Genomic DNA, 20,195 nt, shown 5'->3' on the forward strand with positions numbered 1-20,195 from the left:
GGTTGCTATGGAGTGGCTTGGCAGCATCCAATGATGATACTGCTTGTCAGTATGAATGATATAAACCAACCCCCATGTCTCTACGATGTTCTGATGCAGAGATATAGGTCTTGGTAAACGGTTGCTAGGGAACTCTGGTTGGTTGCTATGGAATGTTTTGGCAACATTCAATGATGATACTGCTTGTCAGTATGAATGATATAAACCAACCCCCATGTCTCTACGATGTTCTGATGCAGAGATATAGGTCTTGTTATACGGTTACTAGGGTACTCTGTTTGGTTGCTATGGAGTGGCTTGGCAGCATCCAATGATGATACTCCAAAGGCTGCTTGTCAGTATGAATGATATAAACCAACCCCCATGCCTCTGTGATGTTCTGAGGCAGAGATATAGGTCTTGGTACACGGTTGCTAGGCTGCTTGATAATGGTTGCTAGGGCGTGGCTAGGAAGTGTTGAAGGTGATTTGTGATTGGCTGTTGATGCCCCGAGTTAAACAAACCCACCCTCGTGTTTCTATGACACTTCTATCCAAAGATATCCCTTTGATGTTTTTAAATGGAAGTCTATGGGATCAGTTGCTAGGGAGCTCTAAATGGTTGCTAGGGCGTGGCTTGATAGGGTCACAGTGATCCTGAGATAGTGATTGGCTGTCAGAGTAAATTGAGCCCACCCCCTTGTCTCTGAGACACTGTGAGCCAGAGCTGTGGTCAATACAAAATCCCTATGCAATTTCCCATAGAAAGAGAAACGCATGAGTTTAATGGGACGTCCCTCCCCATTATAAGTCAATGGAGAAATTTGAGGAAATTTGGGGAGCTCTAGCGCCCCAGGGGTAGAACTCACACCCCATTGCGATGTGTCATCTTACAGGGCCTGTCAGCCTCTTCAAATGTGGTGACACACGAGTTTCTACGAAATCCTCTCTCAGAGTTATGACTCGTTAAAATTTTTCCCAATGTTAAGTCTATGCGATTTTTTTCGCTACTTTTTCGCCCCTGGGGCGAACATCGTACCCCCGATCCCTTAGAAAAGATATAGCACACCATTCCCGATTAAGCCGCACGTTTTGACGCCTCATTCATGGGTGTGTGACAAACGGTGCGGGAGGAGTAGCGCGTCAAAATGTTGTGTGGAAAAAGAATAATAATAAACCGATCCTGGGTTACATAGTATATATACGCCTTGCTAAACAAGCTCCACGAATATTAATGAGTATGGAGAATAACAATATTGATGCCTTGCTTCGCAAGGCCCACTAATAAGTATGTTTGAGAGTGATGGTGATGCCTTGCTGCGCAAGGCATCACTAAAACCGTTCTGGGGCAAGATAGTAATAGTGATGCCTTGCTACGCAAGCACCACTAATTATGAAAACTAGAGCATAATAAAACATTTTGTATGAATCTTAATGCAACAAGGGAACAATGGACCATTCATTTATGTGATTCGTATTCATAAATTAAAAAAGAAGAAGAAAACAATAGGCCTATATGTTTACATTTAAGTTTAAGATTTATTAAAAATGTTTTTTTTTTTTTTTTTAATTCAGTTTGATGGAATTTTACTAGGCTATAAATGAAACACAAATTGTTTTTTGAAGGCTTTTTTTGCGAGTGTGAAGTTGTAAACGTCCCCCTCATGTTTTAGGGGTTCCAAAATACCTCAACAGAAAATTGCTGACAGAAATTGATAAACATAATGATAAACCAAATTAAAAGTAGAAAAAACAAGTTTCGATCTTTTTCACACCCCACACATTGCAGCTTTAATATTTCTGGGCTTTCAGGAAACACCAGATGCTATTGGAGTCATATGTCTGCAGTGTTTTTGAGATTTAAGTGCACACACAGCCCGTGGCAGATCCGCTCCCTTTGGTCTCTTTCGTTTTCATTTCCCGGAAGGATTCTTAATATTGAGCAGGCGATTCGCATAAGAAAAAGACAAACTCTGCCGTGCGAGACTACGACGTCACACGACTCTATGCTTTCTTTGGTGTATATGTCGACCAGCGGTTGATATTTTAATCAGTTATTGATATTGTCGCGAATAATTAGAAGAGTGTGTCAAGTCTTGAAGGTTGCAGAACATGAGTGACGCCTCCTCACCGCCACCTTTAATAAAGGTAAGCGCTACGGTAGACTCACAGCACTAGCTACTAGCCACTGTTTATGAATTTGAATGAGCAATCAATGTTTTTTATTAGTGCCTCAATAAAGAACGTACTAAAGTAATTGAAACACATAAAGTGACTTAAAACTGCTGATTTTAAGCAAATGTATATTAAACTAGCTGTTTTGTTATTTTGCAAACCCTCTCAAATGCCATAATATGAAGGGTAACTATTAGTGTAGATTTTTGATGCAAATCTATTCTATTAACAATTCAGGCGAGAGCGTAAAAGTGAAATTAAAAAATGTGTGCCTCAAATTTACTTTCACTTTTGCTGTGTGTATTGAGATCTCAGTTTGTTTTCATTCAGGAAAATATAGTTTCTGTCCTTTCTGATTCATTCATATAAATGCATTATACATCACTGAAAACATGAAAGGGAATTAAAGGCTGAAATAAAGACTCCCCTTTCATTTGGTATTGAAGTACATGTTTCTTTCTGCTTTCCCTTCCAAGCTTCAGCAGAGTTGTAATGGGAACGAACCCTCGGTTTGTGCGGCCGTTCTGCCCAACCCTCCCTCCTTGATCGAGGCCATGTCTGATGAACTGTGCAAGCTACCTGGAAGACTACGTATGTTCCCACATAAAAACCCCACTGCTGTTACATTAGAACAGACTAAACATGTTTAAGGTGCATTGTACTCAATATCATGGCGTTTCAAACATGGTTTCTTCCATAGAACACGAAATGTTTAGCAGAACATGCACTTTTCCACACAGCAGCCACTTGGCTTCAAAAGGTCAAAAAGCACTTAAAGCATTTGTCTTTGTATATTTTTCTATATCTAAGTCCCTGTTTACTCCAGGTGTTAAGAAGCGTTTTGGTCTATCAGATCACAAGTGGACGACGCTTACAGGTGTAAACGGGGTCTAAAGCGTTTTGAGCTTGTCCACTTTCGACCACTTCCTAGTCAAAGCGAAATCGACCAGATTGCTTTCATACACTCATGAGGTCAAATGCGTTCAAAAAGCCACTAAAGACCGTCTACTCTCCGCCGACTGACCTAATGCGTAAACATTATGGGATGTGGCTTGCAAGACGGGATTTAAACTTTGTCGGCTGGAGACCCAAGTTTGGTTTGAAGATGAAAATCGTACCAAGCACAATGTTCTCTCACCATTCCTGATTTCTAACACACACTCAGTGTTCGGTGTGATCTTGCGGCTGTCAGAGCAGAAATGGAAGCTGTTTTTTCCGGTCATGTTTATATGTAAATTGTGAAAGCTTATTTTGTCCATTAGATCGAAAGATCTGAAAAAGCCCATGCATGTACCCGCCCATAGACCCTCCCCTAGAAGAAATCAGGACAGAAGTGGTTGAAAGTGGACTAAAGAGACAGATTAAAACGTCTACTTGTGATCCCATCGACCAAAACGCATCTTAATACCAGGTGTTAACAGGTCTTCTTGTAGTCCAAAGCCATACACAAGTTTTGTGAGAGGAATAGACTGAAATGATTCACTCAATTTACACTCAAATCACATCCAAACTCAGAAAATTATGATATAAATTTGGGTCTGTTCGCAAGGATTCATAAGACATGAAACAGTAACAAACTCCTTTTTATAGTGCTTATAGTGCTTTTTTCAGAGCCACTTCACACTGTCTGCTTTCATTATTGGACATTCTGCACAATATCAAAAAAAAAATGACTCAATATATTTAATGGTTGTAATGTACAGGGATCAATCCTTCCCTGTGGGATAAGGAGGATGTGAATCTCTGGCTGCGCTGGGCTCAGAGGGAATATTCCTTGCGACGTGCGGACCACCAAAGATTTGAGATGAATGGAAAGGCACTTTGTCTTCTCACCAAAGAGGACTTCCGCCTCCGCTGTCCCAGCTCTGGTGCGTGATATTAAAACTATTAGGTTATAGTTATCAGTTTTGTCCATACCTTTTATAATAACTGTGCACTGTGGATGATAACTGATGTGAACAGGTGACGTTCTGTATGAACTCCTTCAACATGTGAAGCAGCAAAGGAGATGTGCAATCTTCAGTCCACTGTCCAACTCCAACACACAGACACAACAGACCCTCGACACGCATGGGACGACAGGTGATCTATCTATCTATCTATCTATCTATCTATCTATCTATCTATCTATCTATCTATCTATCTATCTATCTATCTATCTATCTATCTATCTATCTATCTATCTATCTATCTATCTTCTATCATCTGTCTGTCTGTCTGTCTATCTATCTATCGATCTATCTATCTATCATCTATCTGTCTGTCTGTCTGTCTGTCTGTCATCTGTCTGTCTGCCGATCTATCGTCTGTCTGTCTGTCTGTCTGTACCTATCTATCTATCTTCTATCATCCATCTGTCTGTCTGTCTGTCTATCTATTCTATCTATCTATCTATCTATCTATCTATCTATCTATCTATCTATCTATCTGTCTGTCTGTCTGTCTGTCTGTCTGTCTGTCTGTCTGTCTGTCTGTCTGTCTGTCTGTCTGTCTGTCTGTCTGTCTGTCTGTCTGTCTATCTATCTATCTATCTATCTATCTATCTGTCTGTCTGTCTGTCTGTCTGTCTGTCTGTCTGTCATCTGTCTGTCTGCCGATCTATCGTCTGTCTGTCTGTCTGTCTGTCTGTCTGTCTGTCTGTCTGTCTGTCTGTCTGTCTGTCTGTCTATCTATCTATCTATCTATCTATCTATCTATCTATCTATCTAGCTATCGTCTGTCTGTCTGTCTGTCTGTCTGTCTGTCTGTCTGTCTGTCTGTCTATCTATCTATCTATCTGTCTATCTGTCTGTCTGTCTGTCTATCTATCGTCTGTCTGTCTGTCTGTCTGTCTGTCTGTCTGTCTGTCTGTCTGTCTGTCTGTCTGTCTGTCTGTCTGTCTGTCTTTCTTTCTTTCTTTCTTTCTTTCTTTCTTTCTTTCTTTCTTTCTTTCTTTCTTTCTTTCCTTGTTCCTTGTACTGTTCTTCTGAATTACTTATTATAGTCATATTGACAAATGTCTAACTTCCTACTTGAACAAGTGCCAGAGACAAAAATGAAACGGCTTGCCGAAGCTTGTAGCAAATACATCGTTGAAGGAACTGAGTCACTGTTTTTGCTCCAGTATGCTACTGAGTCCTTGTAATGGGAAGCATACTGCATACTCATACTCAGTTCTGTATTTTCTGGCGAGTACTTTATAATTGTTTCTGACTGGAAACACACTGATCTACTTCATTTGTGAAACACACAGTTAAATTACACCCATTCCTTTATGCAGAAGGGAATTTCCTGGTTGCAAAACTAGCGCTGTTGCCAATAGGTGTGGCTAAATGTGACTTAACTCCATTCAAACAATATTACACATTTATTTCACTTTCATATTTGCCTTTTTGCTTCAGACTTGATTGACCCTGTAATGTTATGAATAAAATGTTAATTTGCTTTGCAATTACATCTGTAAATAGCACCTGATAAATGGTCTTGCAGGTCCTTGTGTCCCCTCTAACAGAAGTGTTCCTGTTTGTCCTGTGAATCCAAATTCTCGGTTGTTAACAGCTGGATGCAGCACAGATCAGAGCCAGGAGGGGAAACCCTTGTCTGCTTATCCTGAGCCTCCACAAGCCATGCAAACAGGTCAGGGTTTAAACCATCTTTGTTACCCCCGAAAAGTCCTGAAAACTAAGTCCTGGGACTAGATCTAGGTGCTGGTCATATAATTAGAATATCATCAAAAAGTTCATTTATTTCACTAATTCCATTTAAAAAGTGAAACTTGTATATTATATTCATTCATTACACACAGACTGATATATTTCAAATGTTTATTTCTTTTAATTTTGATGATTATAACTGACAACTAAGGAAAATCCCAAATTCAGTATCTCAGAAAATTTGAATATTGTGAAAAGGTTCAATATTGAAGAGACCTGGTGCCACACTCTAATCAGATAATTAACTCAAAACACCTGCAAAGGCCTTTAAATTGTCCTTCAGTTTAGTTCTGTAGGCTACACAATCACGGGGAAAACTGCTGACTTGACAGTTGTCCAAAAGACGACCATTGACACCTTGCACAAGGAGGGCAAGACACAAAGGGTCATTGCAAAAGAGGCTGACTGTTCACAGAGCTCTGTGTCCAAGCACATTAATAGAGAGGCGAAGGGAAGGAAAAGATGTGGTAGAAAAAAGTGTACAAGCAATAGGGATAACAGCACCCTGGAGAGGATTGTGAAACAAAACACATTCAAAAATGTGGGGGAGATTCACAAAGAGTGGACTGGAGCTGGAGTCAGTGCTTCAAGAACCACAACACACAGACGTATGCAAGACGTGGGTTTCAGATGTTGCATTCCTTGTGTCAAGCCACTCTTGAACAACAGACAGCGTCAGAAGCGCCTCGTCTGGGCTAAAGACAAAAAGGACTGGACTGCTGCTGAGTGGTCCAAAGTTATGTTCTCTGATGGATTTCCTTTGGAAATCAGGGTCCCAGAGTCTGGACGAAGAGAGGAGAGGCACACAATCCACATTGCTTGAGGTCCAGTGTAAAGTTTCCACAGTCAGTGATGGTTTAGGGTGCTATGTCATCTGCTGGTGTTGGTCCACTGTGTTTTCTGAGGTCCAAGGTCAACGCAGCCGTATACCAGGAAGTTTTAGAGCACGTCTTGCTTCCTGCTGCTGACCAACTTTATGGAGATGCAGATTTCATTTTCCAACAGGACTTGGCACCTGCACACAGTGCCAAAGCAACCAGTACCTGGTTTAAGGACCATGGTATCCCTGTTCTTTATTGGCCAGCAAACTCTCCTGACCTTAACCCAGTGCTTCTCAAATAGTGGGGCGCGACCCCCACGGGGGGCTCGAAGCGACAACAGGGGGGGCGGGCGAGTCCCCGGGGAAAATACTTTTTCAGGAAGTGTTTTTTTTGCACCGAACAAGAGCACACATCAAAGAGCAGGAGATATGAAGTGTAGATAACAAACACCATGGAAAAATATTAAACAGGGATGAAAAGAAAGTCGGAGAGAGACGGAGATAATGAGGGAAACACGTTAAGCCTCCCGAAAGCTAAGACGAGGAAATATGACGAAGCGTATGTTGCGCTTGGCTTCACTGCGACTACGGTGGGAGACGAAGAAAGACCGGTATGTTTACTGTGTCTAAAAATGTTGGCAGCGGACAGTATGAAGCCAAATAAATTAAGGCGTCACTTACAGACATTACACCCCAATCACGCTGATAAGCCGCTTGAGTTTTTTCATCGAAAACGTGCCGAATATTGCCGACAATCGTCCCGCTTTGTGAATGCAACTTCAGTAAACCAGCGAGCACTGTTGGCATCATATAAGGTGGCGTACCAAATTGCTCAGTGCAAAAAACCCCACTCCATAGCCGAGGAGCTGATACTGCCTGCAGCATTAGACATGGTCTCTGTCATGCTGGATGACGCAAGTGCTGTAAAAAAGTTAATGTTCCTGATCAATTAGAATTTATTGTTATTTATTGATTGTATTCTATTTTTCAGTATCAAATGGTCAAAAAATGTTTGCACTTTAAATAAGGATTGAATTTTTTTATGCACTTTAAGTCTTTTCTGTTACAGACTTTATAGATTGTGCTCCTGAGTTAATGTTGCTGATCAATTTAATTTTATTATTATTTATTGATTATGTTTAATTTGATTTCATTTTTTTAATTTCAACCAAATTGATGCATTTTAAGTCTTTTCTGCTACAGACTAAAAAACAATGTTAATAAAGTTATTCTTTGTTGTAAGTTGATCTATATTTCTTTTTTCTTTAATATTAATAAGGATACAATGTTTTGCAGAGACAAATTATACTATTACAGTCGCGGCGGAGAGTTGGTTGGCGCAAAATGTTTTCTTCTTCCTAGGGGGGGCGTGACAGAAAATAATTGAGAAGCACTGCCTTAACCCCATAGAAAATCTATGGGGTATTGTGAAGAGGAAGATGCGATATGCCAGACCCAACAATGCAGAAGAGCTGAAGGCCACTATCAGAGCAACCTGGGCTCTCATAACACCTGAGCAGTGCCACAGACTGATCTCCTCATGCCACGCCGCATTGCTGCAGTAATTCAGGCAAAACAAGCCCCAACTAAGTATTAAGTGCTGGACATGCTTATACTTTTCATGTTCATACTTTTCAGTTGGCCAAGATTTCTAAAAATCCTTTCACCAAAAAAATCATTTTTATGGTGTCTTAAGTAATATTCAAATTTTCTGAGATACTGAATTTGGGATTTTCCTTAGTTGTCAGTTATAATCATCAAAATTAAAATAAATAAACATTTGAAATATATCAGTCTGTGTGTAATGAATGAATATAATATGCAATGTTTCACTTTTTGAATGGAATTAGTGAAATAAATAAACTTTTTGATGAAATTCTAATTATATGACCAGCACCTGTATACTTATTAGATCAAAAGATTTTATGCAGACATGAAGTAAATAAAGCAGTTCTGATCATCTTTATTTTGCAACTATTTATTGCTTCATGATGAAACATTATGAAATGGGTTTGTGATAATCAGATACAAAGGCCATTTGTTTTAGAAAATGTAAAGGGGTCATAAACTGCATTGTTTCCTGGGGTGCACTTATAATGTAAGTATGATTTTTACAGAAAAAAGGTAATATTTTTAGAAATAAAAGGCATTTCTACTACCCTGATTTTAGCCCTCTTGATTTGAACACTCTGTTTGAAAGGGCGTGTCTGGAGACTTCAGTTTAAAGCCCACTGCTGTGATTGGCTGACATCTTTGCATATGAAATAGCTATTACATGTGTAGAGGCTCTGTACATGTCGAACTCTTTCGAAAACGTTTAGCACGTTTTTACTATTATAGCTCTCAAGGTTAACTAACCGTGAAAAGTGTTTATTATAGCATTATATTTAGATTGTGTCCTGAAAGGTTGCAGTGATGAGTATTGTAGCCGATCACAGACATGTTGAGAGCATGAAAGCAGTGATCTCATCATTACAACTCGATTTCCGCACTATAACGAATGCTTTCATCATAATTAACGGTGAAGTAAATAAGATTTTTTTTTTTTTTTCATTTAGTCAGTGGTTTGATTTACTGACACATCGATGAAGAACATCTGACTGTACATGAATCATTACATATCAGAAATCACTAGAATTAACCAGGGACGTCGTTAGGCCTATTTTAGGGGGGCTGAAGCTACCCCAAAATGTTCCTAAGCCCCCCTAAATGATAATAAGAACAACAATAACAATTTGATTTATCAATTACCGTATCCTCATTCATATTTAGACGCAACAAATTATATATATATCCAGCTACAAAAAAAAAAAATAGCCGAAAAGTCGGAAGTTGGACAGAAGTACCAAGAGTCGTTGTGCTATCAAGATGATGCACCGCGTCTCGTCTCATTGGTGTGAACTGTGGCAGCTTTCAGAGTTGCAGACCAGAGCACTACTGCCTGGAGGATTCATCTCGTCTCGTTACCAAGGTTATAAACGAAAACGAACGAAAAAAAGAAAACTAGGTGGGTTGTCATAAACTGAAATAAAAATAAAAACGAGGCATTACAAAAAAAAACGATAACTAACCAAAACTGTCATGTGTGTTTGGCAAAACTAAAATAAAATTATAGATCAAATGTCCTTAGTTTTCGTCTTTATCAATGTGTTTCATAGAGCAAATAACGTTCAGCTGCATTTCCTTTCCCTACGTCTCTCACTCACGCGTCTCTCTCACATACACGGGCGCCCCACACACACACACACACACACACACGCACACACACACACCGCCGTCTCCATGAGAACGAGTGTTCGACGTTGAAAGCTAGTTCTCCAAAGGTTGGTATCTCGTGAACACCTTTACACAATCACACATTAAAAAGTGGTATAAAAATATTTTTAATTCAGAATATAATTTTGTCAGTGTGTTCATGTCGACCCGAGAAGCTATTGCTACTTTATAAAGTTAACTAGTCGCAAGTTTGAGGTAAAATGCACTTGGGTTGTCGATGTCAAAACACTATATAAGCTGTGATTCAAATATTAAATAATGTTATGTCATTAGGCTATTGTATAGGGTAAATTTAGTATAGGGTGTGAAAATTGTACAGCTGTGGTATTTGTATAGGTTTAGCTCAATTTAGGTTTAGCTGTATATTTGTATTTTAGCTCAAAAATGGGTTGAATACATGCGGTTCTGTGTAATTAAATAGCATTCTGTGGACAACTTATCTTATATAGAGAGGAATTAGATATTGTATGCTATTACTTCATCATACATTTACATGAGCAGACAGATAGCATTTAAGTCATTGCTTATAGTAGGCTAACTCAGCAGGAGCAAAGTCTGGCCTAAGTAAATTCCCCCTTTGATGTGTCTAAAAGCTAACATTACAGTAACTTTCCTTTAACAGAGTAGCAATGGAAGAAGAGGATATGTCTGTCACGTTTTACTTGTTAACATCTTGGTTTCTTGACTGTTGTTGACAAGTGTAGCTCTAGATGTGAGTGCAAAGATTTTGCAAACGCAAGTTACAAATACCCTGGGGGCTAAGCCCCCCCTGTCTTCCAATCCTAGTGACGTCCCTGGAATTAACACAGTTACTTACATGTTGCGCCATTACTGTCGAGTCCTTATCGTAAAAGTCTGTTTGCAAAGCCTGCACTGAAATTGCGACTGATTTACCAGAGAATCCACGGTGAAATGTACCGCAAACAAATAAATAATGCTCAACTGAGACATTCACATAGTTGAAAAAAATATCCACATTGCTAGCATTAGGATCCTTTGAAAGGTAATGTTTTTAGTCAAGTGATTCTGTATTGCTCTTCCCTCCTCGTCATCTCACTAACACGCCAGTGGGCAAGGCCAAAGTTGCAATGATGAAGTAGGCGTTGATTTTGATTCTTCAGCAGGGGCGGTCTTTCACCTCACTATGACATCTTAAATAGGCACATTCCACAACGAGTCGTTTCTGAGATTGGTTTCAATAAAAGCTGTTTTTGGACTAACAAGGAAGTTTTCTGATCTAAAACGTATAAGATATCCTTATAGTACGATGACCTCTTATATGTTAAAAGCCCAAGGAAAATATTATTTCTCAGTTCATGAGCCCTTTAATAAAATATAGAAACTAAGTGCAAAAACCTGTCCTGTTGGCAAATTGTCTTAATACAACTCAGGTATCTGTGAAGAAGAGTATGGAGAGTGGATTTAGCTTTTGATGCGACCGACCGACCGAGTTCAAATCCTCCTTTTTCCAATGCCATTCTTCACCCTATTCCCATCACATATCAGCTCGGAGAGGTTTATTATTATTATTTTTTTTATTTCCTACTTTGCTTTCGGCTAAATAGAAAATGTGTTTTTTGTAATAAAATGTTAAAATGAAATCAATCAAAATACAACGAAAATAAAAACTTGCTTCTTTACAATGAAATACAGTGAGGAAAATAAGTATTTGAACACCCTGCTATTTTGCAAGTTCTCCCACTTAGAAATCATGGAGGGGTCTGAAATTGTCATCGTAGGTGCATGTCCACTGTGAGAGACATAATCTAAAAAAAAAAAATCCAGAAATCACAATGTATGATTTTTTAACTATTTATTTGTATGATACAGCTGCAAATAAGTATTTGAACACCTGAGAAAATCAATGTTAATATTTGGTACAGTAGCCTTTGTTTGCAATTACAGAGGTCAAACGTTTCCTGTAGTTTTTGTAGTTCTGGGCTGATTTCATTGAGACCCCACAAGGTGAGATCTTGCATGGAGCCCCAGTCCGAGGGAGATTGACAGTCATGCTTAGCTTCTTCCATTTTCTAATGATTGCTCCAACAGTGGACCCTTTTTTCACCAAGCTGCTTGACAATTTCCCCGTAGCCCTTTCCAGCCTTGTGGAGGTGTACAATTTTGTCTTTAGTGTCTTTGGACAGCTCTTTGGTCTTGGCCATGTTAGTAGTTGGACTCTTACTGATTGTATGGGGTGGACAGGTCTCTTTATGCAGCTATAAACCTCAAACAGGTGCATATAATTAAGGATAATAAATGGAGTGGAGGTGGACATTTTAAAGGCAGACTAACAGGTCTTTGAGGGTCAGAATTCTAGCTGATAGACAGGTGTTCAAATATTTATTTGCAGCATACAAATAAATAGTTAAAAAAGCATACATTGTGATTTCTAGTTTTTTTTTAGATTATGTTTCTCACAGTGGGACATGCACCTATGATGACAATTTCAAACCCCTCCATGATTTCTAAGTGGGAGAACTTGCAAAATAGCAGGGTGTACAAATACTTATTTTCCTCACTGTATATGCATAAGCAATTATATTAAGTGGTTATAATGTCTAAGAGAGAATTAGGTAACGCTTTACAATAAGGTTTCATTTGTTAACACTAGTTAATGTATTAACTAACATTAACTATCTATGATCAATACATTTGTTACTATATTTGTTAATCTTTTTTAATGTTAGTTAATAAAATCCAGCTGTTCATAGTGCATTAACTAATGTTAACAAATACAACTTCTGATTTTAATAATGTATTAATAAATGTTGCAGTTAACATGAACTAAGATGAATAAATGCTGTAGAAGTGCAGTTCATTATTAGTTCATGTTAACTTATGTTAATTAACGAAAATTAATTGTGAAGTGTTTATGAACAGAGTATTAGTTATTTATGAAAAGAGAATTTAATTATTTATCAGATAAAAAAGGTACGAGCCCCTGGGATATTTTTTTTTACTCCCTAAATATTTAAAGGACCCACCAAAGCTTGTCCATCTTGTGGCCTCCAAGTGTGTCCTAGCCCTCTGGTGGAGAACCACTGATATAGCATATGGATGAGGTTGCTTTCTTACTATGATAAAAAATGTGACTTTGACCTTTCAGCTTTCATAGCTCACTGTTTATCCATATTTTGCAGAGCTTTCTCAACATTTGCCCAAGGAAAAACAGCAACAGCAATCTCCAGACAAAACCAGACAGCCTGTAAAAGTTTACTGTACAGACGAGCCTCTCAACCTGTCCAGTAAACCTGAAAGACCTGCAAACACCACACACACCACTGAGGCCAATGGAAAGATCGCAGGTGCTCACACATGTTATCACAGACATTAACTATGGCTGATATCATTTAATAATTTACAATCAATGGAAATGATGAACAAAATTGCTGTATGTCAAAAACCACAAAGTAACATGCTTTTGACCGTTCCATCTTTTCATTAGACTGCAAACTCTTATGGGACTATGTGTACCACCTGCTGTCGGACAGTAGGTATGAGGCCTTCATACGTTGGGAGGATTCGGACACCATGGTCTTCAGAGTGGTGGATCCCAATGGACTGGCACGACTCTGGGGCAACCACAAGGTACTGTAACAGAAGAGACCCACTCACTTTTTCTGTGTTTAAGTGTTATTTACAATAATAGGGTCTGCTTGTTTGTCATTGCAGAACAGGGCCAATATGACCTATGAGAAAATGTCTAGAGCATTACGGCATTACTACAAGCTCAACATTATCAAGAAAGAGACAGGGCAGAGGCTGCTCTTCCGGTAAGTGGAGTCATTTGAAGCACATTTGTTTTTGTCATTACTCAAATGTTGGAGTTGACTTATATGGGGTTTCAGTTGTTAGTTGATGGTGATGCCGATATAATTCCTATATAATTCCATTTAATGACGGCAAATGAGACATGAGAAATGAGATTGTATTGAATGCGCATTTGTAGTGTATTTCAAGTATATTAAGTCACCATGAAATCAATTTATTTTAATGGAATATTGCAGTTTATTATAAATGATTTATCTGTGCACATCATCATTTAAAAAAATAAATAAATAATAATGTTCGCTCGTAATCTTTAATCATGAAAGGGCACTTTAATGACTAGGTTTCTTCACACTTAAGTACACTTTTAAAAAGTGTAATTGTAATAATGTCAAATTAAAGAACATTTCATAAATAATCCTGTTTTAATAATCTATTGATGTGCTTTAAAGAAGTACACTTACATATGACTAACATACTTAAGCACATGTAAAGTACTTTTATTATAAATGACATAGAAATGTTCAATAGAAATAACATTAAAGTATATCTTAGTTTATCATAAACCCTTGTCAGAACATTTGGCAGTACACTTTAAACAAAAAGGCAATAGAATTATGATAATAGATGCACTCAAGTCCTACTTAACATCCTAAGACCCAGGGGAAAACGTTTTTTGAATTTAGTATTTTTTCATGTCATTACATTGTTTAGAGCATAAGAAACAAATAGATTTGTTTTATTCATATGTTATGGTATGTCCTCATAAGTGGAACCAGGAAATAAAAAGACACAAAATGATATGTATAGGCAAAAACGATGGGATTTTTTTTCATTCACCAATCAATTTTTAGGTTTCAGGATTTTTTTTTGTTAACCATGTTATGAACCATGTTATGAAAGATATAATGGAATTAATTGTTATATCATTTTACTTTATGCAATATGGGTGGGTAAAATGGCCATACACGGGTTTTCCCATTCAATGCAATGTATCTATACTGTGTATCTAATTTGCATATTAATGTGTTCTTAGAGCAACATGTAATGAAAAAACAAGTGTAATAATGGGAGTAATAGTTGGCAACATTTTCATAATATCTAATATTTTATAGGGACATTATTATGTAATTTCTTTCCCTATTTTTTTGTTGTGTCTCCTAAAATGCCTGATAAACATGTGTCCTCAATGGTGTCCTCAATGGTGGACATGTATGAAATCAATACCCTGTCATATTTTGATTAGAAACCCCATAACATTTTCCTGAGATGTTGATTTATAACAAACAATTTGAAATGTTGTCAGATTGAAATGATAATTACAAAATATTGCAAAATAATATCGTATTTCCATAAGAGTGCTAAAGTGGATCATTCAGTCATTTTTAAAGACCAAGGAGAAGTTGTTGTTAAAACTGTGACATGTATTGTGGCAGAGAAACTCACTAAAATATAATGTCCTCATACATGGACAGTGGCACCCAGGAGGTTAAGTGAGTCAAAAAGACTCTAAAGTTCAGCAAAAGTTCACACTTTATATTATTTTAAAGTTTACTTTTTCACAAGGGATAGGCCTACTACCAGCCAAATCACTTTTGGGTGAATTTCTGTTTCTTATGATGCTAAAAATATTTTAATCTGAAATGTTATGATTAAATGCAGTCTGGCATACAATACCATTTAAAAGCATCCCAAGATGCGCTTCATTAAGCTGGTTTTATTAAATGTGATGAGTGTGCAGATAATAATTCCCAAAGTACCCATACTTCCATATCTGTCATTTCAAAGTTTAATCACTTAACTATTATTATAAATTGTGGAAAATAGTTCAAATTAAGAATGAGTAAATGTCCCTAAACTTTGTAAATAAATACAAAATTCAATTAAAGCATATTTTAGACAAAATTTATTATATTATATATATATATATATATTAATATAAAAAAATAAAAAAATAATATATACTGTGTGTATATATATATATATATATATATTGTGTATATATATATATATATATATATATATATATATATATATATATATATATACACACAGTATATATTATTTTTTCACTGACAGGGAGTCAGTAGATTTTTTTAACTCACACAAGGGGGAGCTAAAACTGTTAATTCTGTTAAACTGGGCATGATGATCTCAAAAAGGAAAATACTATCCTGGTTGCACGTCCTGATTTTGCTGAGTTAGACGCGATCCTGAGTCAACATACACTATATTGCCAAAAGTATTGGGACGCCCCTCCAAATCATTGAATTCAGGTGTTCCAATCACTTCCATGGTCACAGGTGTATAAAATCATTTGTGAAAGAATGGGTCGCTCTCAGGAGCTCAGTGAACTCAAGCGTGGTGCCGTGATTGGTTGCCACCTGTGCAATAAGTCCATTCATGACATTTCCTCACTACTAAATATTCCACGGTCAACTATTGTATTGGTGTGTATAAGTGGTATTATAACAAAGTGGAAGCAATTGGGAACAACAGCCACTCAGCCACGAAGTGGTAGACCACGTAAAATCACAGAGCGGGGTCAGCACATGCTGAGGGTCACAGTGCGTAGAAGTCTCCAACTTTCTGCAGAGTCAATAGCTACAGACCTTCACACTTCATGTGGCCTTCAGATGAGCTCAAGATCAGTGTGTAGAGCTTCACGGAAAGGGTTTCCATAGCCGAGCAGCTCATCCGAGCCTTACATCACCAAGTGCAATGCAAAGCGTGGGATGCAGTGGGGTAAAGCACGCCGCCACTGGACTCTAGAGCAGTGGAGACGTGTTCTCTGGAGTGACCAATCACGCTTCTCTGTCTGGCAATCCGATGGACGAGTCTGGGTTTAGCGGTTGCCAGGAGAACGGTACTTGCCTGACTGCATTGTGCCAAGTGTAAAGTTTGGTGGAGGGGGGGATTATGGTGTGGGGTTGTTTTTCATGGATTGGGCTTGGCCCCTTAGTTCCAGTGAAAGGAACTCTTAATGCTTCAGCATATCAAGATATTTTGGACAATTTAATGCTCCCGACTTTGTGGGAACAGTTTGGGGACGGCCCCTTCCTGTCCCAACATAACTGCACCAGTGCACAAAAGCAAGGTCCATAAAGACATGGATGAGCGAGTTTGCTGTGGAGGAACTTGACTGGCCTGCACAGAGTCCTGACCTCAACCCGATTGAACACCTTTGGGATGAATTAGAGTGGAGACTGAGAGCCAGGCCTTCTCGTCCAACATCAGTGCCTGACCTCACGAATGCTCTTCTAGAAGAATTAAGCCTTCCCAGAAGAGTTGAAGCTGTTATAGCTGCAAAGGGTGTGCCAACTCTATAATAAACCCTACGGATTAAGAATGTCATTAAAGTTCATGTGCATGTAAAGGCAGACTTTTGGCAATATAATGTATTTTGGAACAATGTTTTTGTCTGAAAATTTAGTCCTATCCCTACCCCTAAGCTAGCCCTAAAATTAGAGGGAAATGATGGTGAATAACACTGATGTAGAAGCACCTAACCCTGATTGTAAGCCTAAACTTGACATAAACTGTAAACTCTGCCCTCAAATCTGATTGGATGATTGAAATGTTGTACAACATGTTGCACTCGGTGAAATCAGGCTCTGCATTCTGGCCCATATGTTGCTCAATCACTACTTTCTTTAAAACTGTCCCTCTGTCTGCTGCAGGTTCCTGAAGACCCCTGAGGAAATATTGCAATCCAGGTCGGAGCGTGCAGAACCGTCTCCTGATAGTCCTGTTTCCCCTGACTACAGAGAAGACGCTCTGGAAGTATCACCTGTATCGACCCCTACTACCCCGAGCCCCAGCTCTGATCACAACTTCAGCATATCCCCAATCCCATGACACTCACTTCTACATTCTTAGTAACTAATCAGCCTTACCTTTAAGAATGGACAACCCCAGAGTTGAACGTCCGATACAGTGTGATGTGAAATACAGACTGCCATCTACAGCACCGGAGATTGTTGACATCCTGTAGAGGAACCGTGGGAATACCTTAGGAGATGCTTACTTCACACAGTTTTGACTCGGGGTAGTTTTTGCAGTTGTTTGCTGTGAGTATGTGTTCAAAGCTAAACGACACTAATTCATCAACGCAACCATTATGATTGATTCTCATAGTCTCGTTGTTTGGAGTTGATATGAAACATTTTCTCAGGTTGTAAAACTGTGCAATGTTATTTTTTTTACAGATTTGTCAACTGTACTACATTAATCAAATAGAATGAATAATATGTACACTGAAATTTATGTTTTCATTAATTGCCTATTAACTTTATAAATGTAATTGAAAAATTAGATGCTCATGAACTTTTTTTTAATGGGGGGGGATAACAAACATAGTTTCAGCCAATCTCATGTTAATCTTGAGTACCAACAGGCGGACTTTTCATATCTCAAAAAAAGTCTTTAATTTTATTAGATTTATAAAAGACAGATAAGCTGAACCGAAAACAGCCAAACTCGTGGAGGAGTGTAGTGGGCGGAGCTAAAGTGACACACACCTATGACAAACACACACACAATACATTCGTGGCATTATCAACTTTCGATTCACTATGCGTTTGTGTTGTTTACATTATATGCACTTACGCGCCAATTGTTCACTCTCCACCTGCGGTTTCCACTCATGACCGGGAACAAACAAACACAGAACTCCGTTGCTGCTCCGGAAAAACAAACTGCATCCACTGTTTCTTTATCGCTGGGTTATTTGGGAAGCTGAACAAGGTTATCTTTCCCTCGCAACCAGAAACACACTTCTTTAGTGACATTGTTGATGTAGTGGTCTAAAAAGTGCTGCCGACAGCTCCCGTAATCTGAACGAAGCACATTGAACGAAGCGATTTCGCTCTCGCATGCGCTCACCCGGGAGAAGTGCCCATACAAGGAATACCACCCTTTTTGATGTCATACAGGGCCATACTCGAAAAAAAAACTGTCTGAAACTTGTTCGAATCCTGAAGGAGTGTATTTGGCACAGAAATACTCTCTCTTAAGTCCAACTGTTTATTTGTATTTATTTTTTAATTTTGGCCATGTTTAGCATGAGAATCCAACTCTTTAACAGTGTAAATAAGTCAGAATGCACGAAATAGCATAACCCCCCCCCCCTTTAAATATATTTTAGGTTTCAATGAATATGAATGCATAAAGAAAAGTTTATATTTAAGGAATTGTATTTGATTTTTAAGGCTTTTTGCATTAAAGTTTTTTAAATAGAGTTGTTTATAAATAAAGCATTTATTAGCAAGCATATTACTAGGGTATTGGCTGTTTTATAACACTGTAAAACATTATTTAGATGATTTGTTATTACAACTTTTTATCTTTTGTCAATCGACTTTTGAGGTGCAGATAACATATGTTGAGTTTCTATTTATTAAACCAATCTTCTTTGTTTATTAACTCAAATTTTAAATTTCAATGAACTCAAAATTAAGGCCACGAGGTAACTTGCTTTTTTTAAGTTAAACCAACAATATTTTTTTACAGTGTACATATAAAGCACATATTAATGGTTTATTCTGCACGATCATATTCTACATCTCTTAACCCCGCCCAATCCCTAAACTTAACAAATACCTTACTAACTATTAATAAGCAATAATTAGTTGTAGTTGTAGTTAGTGATAATTGGACCCTAATCTAAAGTGCGATTTATAATAATCATAAAAAAATAAATAAAAAAAATGTTGATGAATGGGTCAATGAAATGAAATACCATCTAAAGCAGTTTTCCAAACCAGGGATCCTCAAGATGAGAATTAAAGATGATTTAAAAACTAAAAATCAATATATTTCTTATTTTAATTTCTTTGAAGAAATGGGGTTCTCAATGTCTTGGAAAAACCTTTATAGCCTAATTTTCCAAAGTGTGTTTTCAAAGACATGTAAATAAATCAAATCTTGTAACTGTAATGTGATTTGTAAAATAAATATAGATTTTTCTACAACCGGAATGACAAGTCATTGGGCCTTTGAATATTGTTGTGGCCTTTGAGGTCAAGAAGGTTGGCTTATTGCGCACAACTGTGTGAATGGTAAGTGCATATGAAATGATAAGAAGTCTGAGGTTTGTAAGAGGAAGATGATAACTTTTTGTTTCATTTGTATTGATTCACTTCTTCTAAGATCCACTCTCCCTCTTGGTGGATGTGCTTGTAATCTACGCCTGATTAAACTAATCTCTATGGTAATCTAGGCATGACTTTGCCCATTTTAAGACATTTACTAAATGTCAAGTAATTCGTATTGCTCCAATGACGACAATAATGCAGGCATTTACCTCTGACGCTCTCGGAAGGTTGTGCGCAGACAGCCAGACACACATATAATAGGCCTAATTCAGACGTCATGAAGTGATCATTCATGATCATTCATGGTATCCCAGAGGGGGAGGCGGGATTTTTGCGGGTTTTCTGAAATCTTTTTGCTCTTAACACCGTGACCGTCTGTTTTAATATCGTT

General features: G+C 37.9%; 1 protein-coding gene across 2 annotated transcripts; it reads left to right on the plus strand.

Annotated features, from left to right (window-relative positions):
* Window positions 1–1,824: 1,824 nt before the first annotated feature.
* On the plus strand, window positions 1,825–19,681 carry etv7 (ETS variant transcription factor 7). Of its 2 annotated transcripts, none has more exons than XM_079802303.1 (9): window positions 1,825–2,126; window positions 2,630–2,744; window positions 3,857–4,021; window positions 4,116–4,235; window positions 5,622–5,768; window positions 13,082–13,246; window positions 13,387–13,529; window positions 13,614–13,714; window positions 17,390–19,681. In XM_079802303.1, exons 1-9 carry the CDS (start codon window positions 2,091–2,093, stop codon window positions 17,565–17,567), a joined length of 1,170 nt encoding a protein of 389 aa, XP_079658429.1. In that variant the 5' UTR covers window positions 1,825–2,090; the 3' UTR covers window positions 17,568–19,681. The 2 variants fall into 2 exon arrangements, with proteins under 2 accessions (XP_079658429.1, XP_079658430.1); XM_079802304.1 differs by having other exon boundaries at window positions 1,875–2,126; window positions 5,691–5,768.
* The last annotated feature ends 514 nt before the right edge of the window (window positions 19,682–20,195 follow it).

This window comes from Gobio gobio (assembly GCF_949357685.1).
Source record: "Gobio gobio genome assembly, chromosome: 21".
NCBI classification, from domain to species: domain Eukaryota; kingdom Metazoa; phylum Chordata; class Actinopteri; order Cypriniformes; family Gobionidae; genus Gobio; species Gobio gobio.